Source organism: Pseudomyrmex gracilis, unplaced genomic scaffold (genome assembly GCF_002006095.1).
Source record: "Pseudomyrmex gracilis isolate BER0280 unplaced genomic scaffold, ASM200609v1 scaffold_8, whole genome shotgun sequence".
NCBI classification, from domain to species: Eukaryota; Metazoa; Arthropoda; class Insecta; order Hymenoptera; family Formicidae; genus Pseudomyrmex; species Pseudomyrmex gracilis.
The window spans coordinates 810,837-825,379 of NW_018020592.1; the positions used below are offsets into that span (position 1 = coordinate 810,837).

The window sequence follows — 14,543 nt, forward strand, 5'->3', positions numbered from 1 at the left end:
AATATGCAAAGTGACATGAGAAAAAAAGCAGTATTTGCAATTATGCTGCAAAGTGATAGCTAAAATATAGCGTTTTTTTTTATTAAGCGAGAAGAAACTTATCTATGCTACACACGTATTTATCTTCACGTTTGACTTTATATGCGACACGACGAGAAGAAAATGTTAATTGCATCTTAAATGTAACAGAATAAGAGGTTACATCTAATGTCGATCTTTAAGTGCTCCTGTCAAGCAATTATCGGTTAAATGACGGACGATTTGCATTCGATCTTTGGCGGCAGACGAGACACTTTTCTCGAGACCGACTGCTCATTCGTCTCCTTCTCCCTACCTCGGACAGTTTCCACTCTCTTTCTCGCTGTCCCCCGACCGCACTTAAATAAGGGACAACAGCTACACGGGAGGGAAAGAAAGAGAGAGAAAGAGAGAGAGAGAGAGAGAGAGATCGTGCCAAGGCACCTTACGACTAGATCGTCAGCGACCTTCTGCCGAGTCGGAGAAACCGAACCTCTCTTGTGGACTCTCAGATCTTCGTGACAATTGCGGTTAATCAGGCCTGGCATTGTCAGAAACGTGACCGCACGTTCCCAAGTCGGAAGAGGCTGAGACGCTCGTCGGCGACCGAGCGGTCGAGACGTGCCTCGTCGATCTTCGCGGTGAAACGCACGTCGAATCGTCGTGCTCGCGATCGTCATCGGTTACCACCCGCCAATTTTTTTCCCGTTAAAGAGACCACGAGATTTTTTCAATTCAAAACGATATATATTCTCGATTCGAAGATCAACGAGAATCACGGAATATATATAAGAACAGAAGCAAGATAAAATTTCACTACAAATATCATCGTGCACAGAGAGAGAGAGAGAGAGAAAGAGGAAGAAAGAGAAAAAGAGAGAGATACATTTTTGCGATACATTTTTCGTTTGAGAGAAAGAATTGAGAGAAGATAAATGTGACTTACGACTCGATCTCTCAGTATCGAAAAGCCGAGTGTCGATCATCCTCTACTGTGCGAAATCAGTAAAAAATCGGTGTTTTTTTCGGAGAACCGAGGAGAATCCGACAGATCGCGAGTCAACGAACCGCGCGATCGCCGCTTTTCGACGGGGTTTCGCGATCGACCGATCGATCGCGACTGCTTTCCACGAACAGAACAGGTGACGAGAAGGAAGACGCGGCAAGGTGGTGCTCGTGGACGAGCATCAATGCATCTCCGACAGTGGGAACGGTTGATCGTGTCAAAAAATCAACGTTGCCTCGAGACGGTGGCCCGATACCGCTTACGAAGTATTTCATGATCGTCTCCTCGATGAAAGGAACCAGCCTGATCGCCATCGTCGTCGTTATTGTTGTTGTTGTTGTGATCACATCCTACCTGCTGTGTTGTCCGCAACACCTCTCGGCCGAGACCAAGTGCCAGACTGTGATACTACACCGTGATAGAGAAATCGCCTTGTGATCCTCCGCGTTTTACCTCAATGTACTCAGTAAGTCCTACTCATCATGTATGTTCTTATTATCGTAAACGTCAGCTGCGTAGAAACTAATTGAAAATACGAAGAAAGAGGGATTTTCTTTCTTCTTTGAACTTCAGACACACAGAGATCCCCCGTATCGACGCGTATAATCTCTCGCCTCGCGAAATGTATTTTTCCTGATTGTTCGTAAAGAGATCTGAATTATTTTGAGTATATAATTTCTCCGTTTTCACGACCACGAAATCTATAGCTCATCATTGCACGGACCGATTACGTATCATCGTCACTTCATTACAATATTTCGCAAAAGGATGTATATATTTTGTCTACAAGAAATTTCAAAACAGATGCATTAATATAATTAATTATTCGACATTTTCCGGCATCATCTGAAGTCATCGTATAAATATGCAATATCAAAATATATATAAAATTCAAGTCAACTTTTTGCTCAGTCATCAAAATGATATAACCAGCTTATATACGATTTCTTCACACTTCATTAATTCGTACGTTTTCCTCAAAAATAACCATTTATATAACCAGACGTATCTTCTCGTTTTGCGATATCATTTTAAATTATCGCTTAAAATAACTTATATACATGTATATAATGTGTGAGAGAGAAAGAGAGAGAGAGAAAGAGAGCAAAATACGGATCTCGAATTATTCGAGGACAACGGCTGACACTAATTCCAGCATAGCTGCCTCAAGTGCTATGCGAGTCCTCCTCGAATTGACAGTACAGCACGCTTGGTGCCCGTGCACCGTGCAATTGTATCATTAGAGAGTGCATCTGCCTCTTAAAGTCTCGCTCGTTTAAATCATTTCTTCAAATTATACGCCAGTCCCATCACGCAGCGCCGATCACGCAAAAATTAACGAGCACTTAGAATTTGTCGTTAAAATTATACGTATAGCCATCTTTATCTTTATCTTTTTTTAATTCGATTATCGAGTCTCTCATGTTTCTAATAACTGCTCGTTTTATTTATAAATTTAGAACATTTTGGTGTATAATTTGCTTATAATTATGTGAAATTTTGCATACAAGAAATGATGATATTGCTTGTACATCTTAATTGAAAATTTGTTGAACAGCATTTCTAAAACAGATCTTAAAGCCGTAAATCTGTTTTTGTAACTATTTTAAAATGTTGATAAGAGACGAGAGAAGAGATTTTCTCAGCTCGCTAGCGATTAAACATTGCTTGTACAATTCAGTCAAAGAAACCAAACAAACGTACGTATACTCTATCAAATAAACATCCTACAGGTAAACATCAGCTTACCTCACGTTTTCGAGAGATGCCTTTACGCGTACATTTTTACCTACACTTGTTTAAGCAGCAAACTCATTTGCGGTGTTTGACAGATCGCAATCGGATTCGTTTTTACGACGGGCACGGTGTACGTAGTTTCCTCATTCAGAGAGAACCACGCACACGTTATAAGAAACTTTGACGAGAAAATTAAAACATACATGTCTTTATCGCTCATGACTCACACGGCAGAACGATGAATTCTTGGAATTCCTCTTCGTTTCTCACCACGTATCTCACAACCGCGCGCGTAATTTTTTTATTTAAATTTTCAATTAGAAAATCGAGTAAAATAAATTTTCTGCGAATAATAATAAACAAAAGCGAGAGCAATAAAATTATGTCGATATAATAAATTATGTCGATATAATCCGTAATATGCTCCAATTAATTCATTTCTGCTGTTTCAGCGTATTTATTTATAATCAGCTGTATTTAGCGAACATATATCGCATATAGCGCAAATAGGAAACTAATTAAAAACCGATGTAAAAAATTTCATTTTCATTAGATATATTTCAATTACGGTTTTAATTAAAACAACGATTTCAATTAACAAGACGTTACAAGGCGCATTCGAAGTGATTAATTGAAAACTCGGGAGTTTGTTTGTCGGACGATTTTGCGCCCGTGTTGTGTTCGCACTTGCGACAAAACGGAAAAGTTTTCTAGCTCTGTCTGTCGCGATCGCGCCTGCTCTAATCAACAAAGTCGATCACCCCTGGCGCGCGCATTCGATCGACATAAGTGCGTTTTCCCTCGCGCGCGCCTATAAGTGCGCGGCCCGCTTAGTATCTTTCCGAGTGGTTATATACACGTGTTTATTACTCTCGTGTCTGCCGGCGGGTACTTCGCAGATAATACCAAGAGAAAAGATGAGGACAAAAATAGAAATGCGCCGGTCTCTCGCAGAAACAGAGAAAAGCACGGCTAGCACAGGGGGTGGGAAAGGAGAGTGGCCCGGGGATGAACGAAGAAGAGAGCAAGAAGATGCTTCGGAATGGACGAAGTCCTCTTTTCAATTTACAGGACTTTTCGCTATCTTGAAGTACGCATCATCTTTGAAGAACGTCGGCGGAATCTATGTAGTTCGATATTGTTTACAATCGCGTTGGAAGCGCCGGAGAGAGAAGCCAATGAACGGCATATACGCGCCATATCGACACGGTAATTGTTGTTTGGTCTCATTTTACGCGAATTTGAAGCAACACGATATAATTTATATCTCGCACGCTTCTTCTACGCGCAATACGGAATAATAATAAGTAATTCAGAGAAGGAGAAGAGTCGCGAGAAGATTTATCTGAAATGAATTCGCGTCTGCAATATATATTCAAGACAAAAATATAAAACTGAAATTTGTTTATAGTTCATATTTGCCGTAATTTATAAATTACGATTCTTATAAATTTGCATCAATTCAATAATTTATTTGACAATTTTACAAGCGACAAAATGTCAACGTCGCGCATACAACGTGCGCGCTTTCTCTTTTTTGTACATTTACACGAGAATAAATCAATTAATTTGACGTTCTGCTCTGCAAATATCTCTCAGTATGGATTTCTCAGTTTTAATGGATTTATTCAGTTATTGTGAAAGGACACACAAATTATGAGACAAACCACGATCACGTGAATATTGCAAACAGATTTCGAGGTACAAGGATATTGAAATATCGCGCATCCTACGCCGTTTGTGCGTTTCTCTCGCCGATTTTTGCCGATAAAGTCTTGGCAATGTACAATTTTTTACTTGTTTTGTGCGTACGCGCTCCGCCGAGCGACGTGTTGGCGACGTGCGCGACCGCGCTTATCATTTTCGCGGCAAGATACGGAGTCTCGCGCGTCTCCCGCGTGTCGCGATCGAAAACATAATTACGCTTATTTACCTCTTTATGTTCTGACAGAACGCAATTTCAGATCAGAGGAAGAAAAAAAAAAATTAGTTTACGAACTATCGGTTGAAAAAGCGAGACATTAACCTCCGTAATCTCATCGCGTAAAGTGCTAATAAGAGGCTAGTAAGAGATAAATGTGTTGGAAATATCAAATTACTTAGCGAGAAATATCGAGCGCTACATTGTCTCTTTCGGAAAATATACGGGAAGTTTTAATCACTTTTAAGAACATACTCTCTCGCGGTAACATGTATATTGATCGATCACGTTGAAGACTCCCTAAGGATTACGAGTGTTCTACACTGTGTTTCCAGCATTTGAACTAATCACGAGGAAAAGATAAATAAGGTTAGATAACTTTGACATCTCTCTCTTTCTCTTTCTCTCTCAATCGTTCTCTCTCTTTCTCTCGCTCAATATGCGCTGTTTCTTTCACTCGCTGCTTGGTGTTGAATACTAATTCCCATCGCTACAACGCGTGTGCCGGAAATAGAAATAGTCTGTCCTATATTCGCATAACTTGTTTTGAAGGGGACAAGTCGATGTGTGTCTGTTGCAGTGATGAGAGTCTGGCACGTGTCTGCTCAATAACATTGCGAATCGATCACAGAGTTCAGCAACTTCGACAATTGAGCAACTTGTGATAAAAAGCTAGGCCTCGACACACACATACACACACACACACAATATCGTGATTAAAATTACTATTATAATGTACAGATCAATATTAATGTGTCTAAGTAAAAACGGTGAATAAAATAACAAATAAAATTTTATTTAACATGTAATTTGGTGATGTAATTAAGATTATTTTTTAGAAATATGAAATTGCAAAAATGATTATAAAAGAGATTGCTATCTCTTTCAATATATTTTCAAACTAACTTTTCAAAGTTGATCCAAAATTTTACGCAAGAAATCATTGCTGTGTTTTTGTTTTACCTTGCGTTATTTATACAACATTCTGCACGCAATGATTGTTTAAATATAATTAGAGGAGACTGTGTGCGAAACACACATACTAGGGAAATTGTGTGTTATATCGCATCCTCCTCCACGATCGCGCATCAAGGCTACTGGCCTTATTTCCATTTTCGATGATAACACGACTAATCGGGCGCGATGTGGGAACTGCAAAACAAGTCAACATTGTTCTAAACCAAACACGCGATCGCTAATGGACTTCGACGCCATAGAACTATTGACCTATCCCAAGCAAAATAATATACTCCCTTGTCCCGTGCAAACTCGCGTGTTATCTTGTGTATTGCATTTGCATTATTATGTATATATGCGAAACTTTTGGATCCCATGTCACGATACCATCGCGCGGTTATCGTGTTGTTCCGAATACAGAGAATCTCCTAACTTCATATATGTGTGTAAAATTTACACAAGAGAATTATACATAAACTGTATAAAATAAATTTATAAAATATATAAAATTATAAAATTTTCATGCACAAAGTAATAAAATTTCTAACAATTTTACTTAAATAATATAGTCTAAAAAAATAGTACAAAAAAATAGTAGTTATACACTTTGCTAAACAATATCAAACATAGCTGCACATAAAAGTACTTGCAAAAACACTCGAAAGGAGCACATCTTGCGCGCTTGCGATATTCTGAAATAAACAAATTTCTCGAAATAATCGCCGTTCAATTCGGGAGTGTGTAAACAAAGGGTGTAAACAAAGTCATCGCTTGCAGACAAAGCGCGCTTCTTTTTTTCGTTCGGAAAAGAGTGATTTTCTCTATCTCGACACGCGCGGCCGAGAGTACGCGGCCTCTCGCGCGTCTCGCGAGAGAGAGAAAAAGAGAGAGAGAAATTTATATTTAAATGAAAGATATCTAAAAATAGATGCACCCTGCGCGATCGCGCTGGAATGCCGCAGCGGCGCGTATAAGCGCGTCTCGCGGTGTGCTATACACATGCATTCAATTAATCTCGATAACGGTAAACAGACGCAAATATACACCGCGCGGCTCCCCCGAGACTTCACCGTCAGACTCTCGGAGAGAACGCGACGCGTTTCCACATTGAAACGTTCCAACTGAACGGACAGTTGGAAAAGTATATCCCCAAGAAAGTTCGGACATACATATGTCGAATAAAGTCAAATCGCTAGATATATGTATATACTCCGGTATATAATGAGGAATTATTTTAGTGAACAGTTCGTCCGGCCGGTTCCAGATAAGACATCATTTTTAATACTCGTTTACTTGAAGGCTGTGCAATGACACCGATAAATGATGATCGGTCATTTGGCTATTTCTATTCGCTTCTAATAAAACACATGTTCCTCAACGCTCTATTTCTTTCTCGCGCACTCTCTCTCTCTTTATCTTTTTGCTTCTTCTTTCATATACCTCTTGTTTCTCCGACATCGCGATACAAGTTATTGAGGTCACGTATAAAAGCGAGTAATAGTTTGTATTTACGAGTTTCTTTACGAATATCAAAGTTCGGAGTCTATAATGATATCAACCACATGTACATATGTATACATGTTGATTTAGTTAGGAACTTTTTTTTTTCAAAAGAGACAGATCTCGCGCGGAGATCGCGAACGAATGACTAATCGTAGAGTTATATTGCTTTCAGATGTCCGCGAATCGATTGAACGTGCTCGTGACCCTGGTGATCGCCGTCGCGTTTCTTGTGGCGGAATCGGGGAACGCACAAGTGGACGCCTATCCTCAATATTCGAATCAACAGAGCGCGCAGAAGTACTGCGGCAAGAGGCTCTCTAATGCCCTGCAGATAATCTGTGATGGCGTGTATAATTCGATGTTTAAAAAGAGTGGTCAAGGTGAGTACTGATTTTGATAAGAACGTTATTTCTTTTTATCGCACTGTGGTCATTTGGACGTTTAATTCGTTATTATTTGAATGTTTAATTCGTTATCTTTAACTGTGTGTATATTGGTTTTATAAAAAATTCTTTATTTCCATCGGCCGTTTTTTTCCGCGATATCACAAATTTAAAAATATCTAAATACCGTGTGACAGGGTAGATATTACAGAGTTAAATGAACTATCAATGATAAGTGTGTGTGTCTATTTCTGTATCAATATTAGGCACGATAATGTATAGGTTGTTTTCAAACACGGTGTGGACATTACGCGCGATAGATATCAGTTTTCAACTCCGCTGTAATTACAGCTTGAAGCGACACACAGTTTTACCTGTGGTCGTTCCAGTGATTACCTCAGTCACAACAAGCGTCTTGTTAAGGCTTGAAATCGTACATTGACTCCAAAGAAGATAAAGAGTTCGAAAATGTATCTTTTAATTGACAGTCGTTTCAAATAAATCTCAACGGCTTATTCATGTGTTTGTATGACGCTTATTCATGATCTAAAACAGAAAGAGAGATAAGCCGAGTTTTTAGTAAACACTCGGAAATGAAAAAAATATGCACATGTGATCGCGAAAGGTCACACGTGTTAAATTTCTCGATAGCGCAGGCGTAACGCGTTAATTCAGGAAGCCAATAATAGAAAATTAAGGGATAATATTCAGGAAGAATTCTCGATGGCGCAAATCGTCTCGTAACAACATTTGCCTTTATAATGCGGCCAATCGCTCATTAATATTAATGCCGCTCGCATTCCTTATCTTTCTCGATTAACATCACTGGCATTTTTTATGGAGTCAACCATCCAGTTGCGTCCGGAGAACAAAAATAAATATAAATCACGAACATAAACAAAACCATCGCACAATTTAACGTATTTAATCGATTTCGAGTGATATATGTTTTTACTTTACAATTTAAAGAGTATACGGATTACGAATTTTTGTAACGGCATAAAGAATTTGAAGCTAAATCGCTAAAAAATACAAATCAAGCTCAATCAATGTTTGTAATCGAATGAAAAAAAAATAAATCAATTTGCACTCCGTTCACTTTAAAAATACAATAATTGACTATTTAAGATGAGAGAAGGCGCTCTTTTTCGAATTACCAGACTGTTAGTTTTCCGACGGCGGAGAGAACTTTTCCGTCGAGCCGTTCGATTTTAATAGCTCCTCGAGCACGGTGCTCTATTAAGTGCGCGATCAATCTGTGCCCGCAATTAACCGAGTAATCGCCACTTCATCGCCGATGAATAATGCATGCAGGGGCTTACGTTACATATTCCTGAGTGGGATCATGAGCCGGCGCACTCTCTTGTAATTACGAAACAACTTGAATACGCCAATAATCGGAGGCGTATTGCATTTTTCTTTTCTATTAATATCTGTATAACACGTGCGGGATCTCGCAGGCGAAGAAAGAACGCGAGTAGAATTGCTGTCAAGTGTCCGGGTAAAAAAGAAGACGGATAGCTTGCTACCCTATCTCAGGATAACGCGGAAGAAATAAAGTAAATTATTTAGAAAATTTTCTAAAACACCAGACGGTCATAATCACCGCGGACGCCTTCGGAAATGCCGCCTGGATGTCGCCGGCACTCTAAAAAAAAAAAAAAAAGACAGTGTCCGGAAAAAAAACAGGATGGATGGGAACCCTAACGCGAGGAAATGTTTCGGGAACTCTCGTTTTCTCGACCGCGTGTAAAATCTTATCGCTGAATTTGATCGGTCAAATAGATCCATATAATCTGACAACTGTCATCTAGATGGATTCGCGCGATTGACCGATCGTGAAAAGGTAAATTCCGGTTATCTATGACTAATTTGACGTACGTAGCACGTAAAAAAAAAACCTTTTTCGTTTTGTTGGTCGGAATAAATTTGTGTTCTTTATACTTGCAATCGTTATCGAAAACAGCGAATTATAATTTGTTTTATTTATTATTATTTTATTTGTTATTGATTTTGTTTATCGTTATGTGTACAATTTATTTTAAATTTTCAAATACACATTTTTTGTTTATTCAATTTTTCATCAATAACCGTTGCACATCTGTTTTAATTTATTGTCACGAGAGTTTTGAGATATTCAAAAACCGTCCTGTTCTCTGATTTCTTTTCGCAGCGCAAGGAGGAGCGAATACCGATCGCATAGGTAGCAGCTTTGACTACGGTCGCGCTCAAGGTACGATAGCGAAGAAATAGCGCAATAAGAAATTATGTAATACAGAAACTTATTTTGAAAATCTCAGAACTTTTCTGCGCTCAGATAAAATTAAAAAAGAAAAAAACGAAATATACACAGAAAGAGAATAAAGACGATTGAGAACGTAAACAGGATTTGAGATAAAAACGCGACGAATCACATTGACAGTCGTGCGTGTATATACGCGTGTTTCAAACAAGTTCCCCATTGTTTTTATCATTGGCTTATCATTCGTTATCATTACTAACAACGTCCGCTTTCTCGTTTCAGAGATGGAACTGGCCGATTACCCGCTTGTCTACGACATTCGTCCCCCATTCATGGTCCCGACCAGAGCAAGGGATATGATAAACGGTCGCTTCGGCGACAGACGTTCACGAAGGGAAACGCGAGGTATCCACGAAGAGTGCTGTATCAACGCGTGCACGATAAGCGAATTGTCCAGCTACTGCGGATCGTAAAAATTCGCCTAAGCGCGCGTCCGAAAACCGGTAACCCTTCGACTTCCGCTTTACCGCTCGATCACCATGCAACCGAATAATCACACGTTCACGCGCACATACACGTTCTTTCATACACACAACATACATACACACACACACACACACACACACACACGTTTTTTCATACACACATACACACGTATACTTAAATACACACTGAAAGGTTTCACCAATAACCGCATCAACCGCGTTCACGCTGGAGACTGATTCGTGATAATTACATGTATAATCGCGAAGGATCAATATTTTAACGCATGATCGTGCGCGACACTGTATTCTTTCGATCTTGATATTGTTTTGAGAATGAGGGAGCAACGGAGGAAAGAGAAACAGACCTCTCTCGAGACACAGTCTTGAAAAATAGAATACAAGATCGCCCAAAAAAATGTATTTCTTTTTTTTTTTTTTTTTTGAATAATTATTCGTGTGATTGAGAATGCTTGTGTGAACCACTGTGAACACTATAACCTAATGGAACAATAAAAAAAAGTTATTTATTCGAAATTGATTCTATATCCAACTTTCCCGATATTTGGACAATTTTTCCTTCGCTTGCTCCATCTTTATCTACAACGATTATGAGAATCTTTTCGAAATGCGTTTCACACTCTCAGCTATGTGTGCATATGCGACACAGAGCGACGATTGGCTGACAATTGTTTCGACACAACAAATTGACTTGGCTATAAATTTTGTTTTGTTTCTTGTGGATCTTTTCCTTAGTTAAAAACTCAAATTTAATCTCACAGAGAGATGAGAGCTATGTTCGTACAATCGAGGACGCGTAAAAAAATTAAGAGGGTCAACGATTTCGCGAAAGGCGCTAACGCGTCGCGCGTTACACATGTACACGTACACACTTCATTAAACATGTTTACACCTCTCGTCGTGTCGTACCGCGACATTTGTCGCACTTGTTTTTTTTTTCTCAATCGAAAAGAGGCAGCGTCCACATTCGCAGACTGATCTCTGCGAGGAAGTTCAATCGAGAACAAAAATCAATAGGGAAGAAAAGGAGATAAACCAATATCGCGACCTGCGTATTTAGAGTATCTGACGCGTGATCTACTGGCGATCATTATGCGCGCACGCGACATACGTGAAAAATAAAAAAAAAATAAAAAAAAAACCGCGTATGTCGACGGTGTCACGCGATTTCACGTCCGCTCGCCCTGTCCGACGAAATCGATCTTTGGGATATTTGCCTCTCGTCTTTTTTTCGTTTACTGGTTAAACATCGGAATGACATTGTATACGTACAATTTATATTTGCATTGTTTCACGCCACCAATCATTCTGCGTAAACGTCATTTTGACGAATGATCCAGTTCGCGATTTAACCGAGAAATCTCGCGCGATTATCGCGGAAAATGCAGTCCCACTCGCATGGTGATTTCCGGCGACGAAGCACAGAAGAAAACAACTCGATAGCTTTTAGTTTCTTGTGTAACTGTAAATGTTTTTTTTTTTTTTTTGTATATCGAATCTCTTCGAGACGACGATCGAGGGCGGAAACGCTCGTCGTTGTTGCGAACGGACATTGAAGTTCGACACTAAGCATTACTGTAGCTTGCGTTATTTTTTAATTTCTGTCAGAGGCTGTGACGAATTTCAACGGACATCCACGACTGTACCGCATATATATGGTGATATTATTCTTATTCGTAGAACGCGTGTATTCCGAACGATTGAACTTTCGAGGAAAGGAACGTGAGAGTATATAGCGTAAAAAAAAAAAAAAAAAAAAAACAAGAAAAAAAAAACAAACGCGAATGAAAAATCACGCGCGCCGCGCTTGTGTCGGACGTAACAAAACTTTGCAGCATCACCGGAAAGATCACGACGAGTCGCTACATCCTACCTCGAAAGGGACTTATGTTTTTGATAATACAAGCGTATAGGTGAAAAATAATTTTAACGAGATAGAAGAGAAAAGAAATTATGGAAAAGTGTGTTATAAATTAGTTAGTTTTGTTTTGGCGGCCAATTTAGAATCTTTTTTTTTTTTGTTTTGAACGCGGAGAAAAAGACAATTTATGACAGAAGAATAAATCGAGAATGTGAGAAAAGAAAACCGAGATGTTAAAAATTGACAAAGGCATAATATATACCGATTCACCACTCTGCGATTGTTCGTTCGTGAAGTTTCACAACGATTCGATTTCCACATCGACAAAATGTTTACTTGAGTTATGTATTGTTGAGTGATCTCTAAATCGCATGCCATTTTACCTCGTCACGCACATCTAGCGTAAGAACACGAAACCATTCCGAAGAATATATATCGTACATGTATAATATAAAATGTTATGCCCTATCACCGAAGTTGGTTTAGCGCCTTATTCTAATTAACAATCTATTTTCTCTGTCTGTATTCGTATAGGTAGGTTTTTTGAAACTTATGAAGGGATAGCAAAGTTGCTAACCTGAAGTAAGTTAACGGTAGACTATGTTGTCGCGATTCGCGAAGAAAAGTCCGGTAACATACCAATGCAAGACACAATATATTATTGCTCTATAGCATATATACATATGTATATATACAGCAATAATATATTTCGCATTAGAAAGATATATTTTATTAATTTCGAAAAATAAGAAAAATGAAGTTCAAAAAAACTATTTTCTTTTATCAAAATCATGTCACGTGATTTTTGTTAAAGTTTCAAATCGCCGGGCCTCCTTCGTTTTAATCGCGATTTCATCCTCATGCGCTCTCCCTCTCGTCTCTTCGTCGTCGTATCTCCCATTGAACAACGCGACGAAGTGATTATAACCGCCAAGGTCGTAAGTTATTGATTAGACGCCAATTATCGTAATCACGCATTTATTATAATCATCATCGTGATTATTAGCGTTCCATTAACTCCGCGTTAGCGCCGTCATTTCTATCATTCCTCATCCTCATCGCACTCACCCCGCGTGCCATCGTCGTAACGAGATGTGATTTATATCGCTATAACGTTTGCTGCCGAGCTTGCTTGATGAGCGCGTTTTGACCGCGCTTCCCGCGTTCTATTTTCGCACTGTTCCCTTTTTTTTTTTTTTTTGTTCTTTCTCCTCTGTGTCCGTCTTTCCTCTCCCTTTCGTTTTTGGCAAATCCTTCCTCGCGCGATATGACTGTAATATAGCGTTGAAACGAGTAAGGATCGAGGCACACAATAGATAGCATCTAATAACAGCGCACATAATAATGTAACCGCAGCTGTACGTCGAGAAACCACCAATATCGGAAGACAGACGTTTGCCTGCGAAGAGAATATCAAATGGATAGGTAGCTTTTTCGTGCCTGTCGGCAAAAGAGAACAAACGGATGTTTGAACATCGTGATTGACGAGGAAGCAAATATGTGGAGTGTAAAACGAGTATCCGTTTCCAATATCCGTACATATATATATGTCCGCATGTATCACACCCTCGAATAAGACATTCGTGTTTGCGCGATTCGGCCGTGTTCTCGATCCTGATACGCCGCTCGGTGCAAAGACGCGATAGAAAAAATTCCTTTTGCTGCGGCTGCGAGCAACTCTCTCCAGCCGCTTCGGCGAGAGGAGCGGCGATATATATACTATTTCGTAGGACATAGGCGATGTGATTTGTATATTGAGATGTACTTCAACTTAAACGATAAACAATGGAAACTGTTCCCAAGAAAAGTCTCTCTCTTGTTTCTTGATTTTACTCCCACGACCGCATCTCCACGTTCCCTCTTACACGTATCCGTTCTGTTCTATTTTCGAGATGCACACACGAGAACAATTAGTCTCAATGATCTCAATTCTCACTCGGCTTTACACTCGGCTTTTACGCGCCGAAACCGCGTGTGCGCGCGGCACACTTTATTAATAATATCACTATTAATTTCTTCTGACAGATGATTCACACGATTATTTGCTTGATGCTACTAATGATGCGTATATTGATCGGGCACACACGGTTCTAAACGCAACCTTCGCGCCAGGACTGATATAACGTAATACACCTCCCTCGCGGGAGAGAAGGAGGAGAAAGAGGACGACTTCACACATCCCGTTCGCGAACATTAATCTTCCGGTGTTTATCTTTGGAATATCGCGCGCTCGTCGTGTTTTCTCTGGGATATAACTGTTGTGTATTATCGCGAATATCAGAAATTTGAATATCAGAAATGGAAATGGATCGGTGTGATGGATGATTGTGTCATCGTACTATACTATGTGGGTAAACGAAATTCGTTCGTTTTTACACGATCGGCAGTTCAGCGTGCGAGGAGCGCATCGAT

The 14,543-nt window shown here is 39.5% G+C and overlaps 2 protein-coding genes across 5 annotated transcripts in view; one reads left to right on the forward strand and one right to left on the reverse strand.

Annotated features, from left to right (window-relative positions):
• Nucleotides 1–14,543, reverse strand: part of LOC109860820 (probable ATP-dependent RNA helicase YTHDC2) — a 42,319-nt gene that overhangs the window by 20,191 nt on the left and 7,585 nt on the right. The gene's annotated exons all lie outside the window — the stretch shown is intronic.
• Nucleotides 139–12,031, forward strand: LOC109860861 (LIRP-like). Its single transcript, XM_020440245.1, is given in 5 exon segments — nucleotides 139–1,440; nucleotides 1,442–1,490; nucleotides 7,315–7,522; nucleotides 9,699–9,758; nucleotides 10,050–12,031. Coding segments are annotated over 5 exon segments (651 nt in total). The 5' UTR covers nucleotides 139–1,297; the 3' UTR covers nucleotides 10,241–12,031.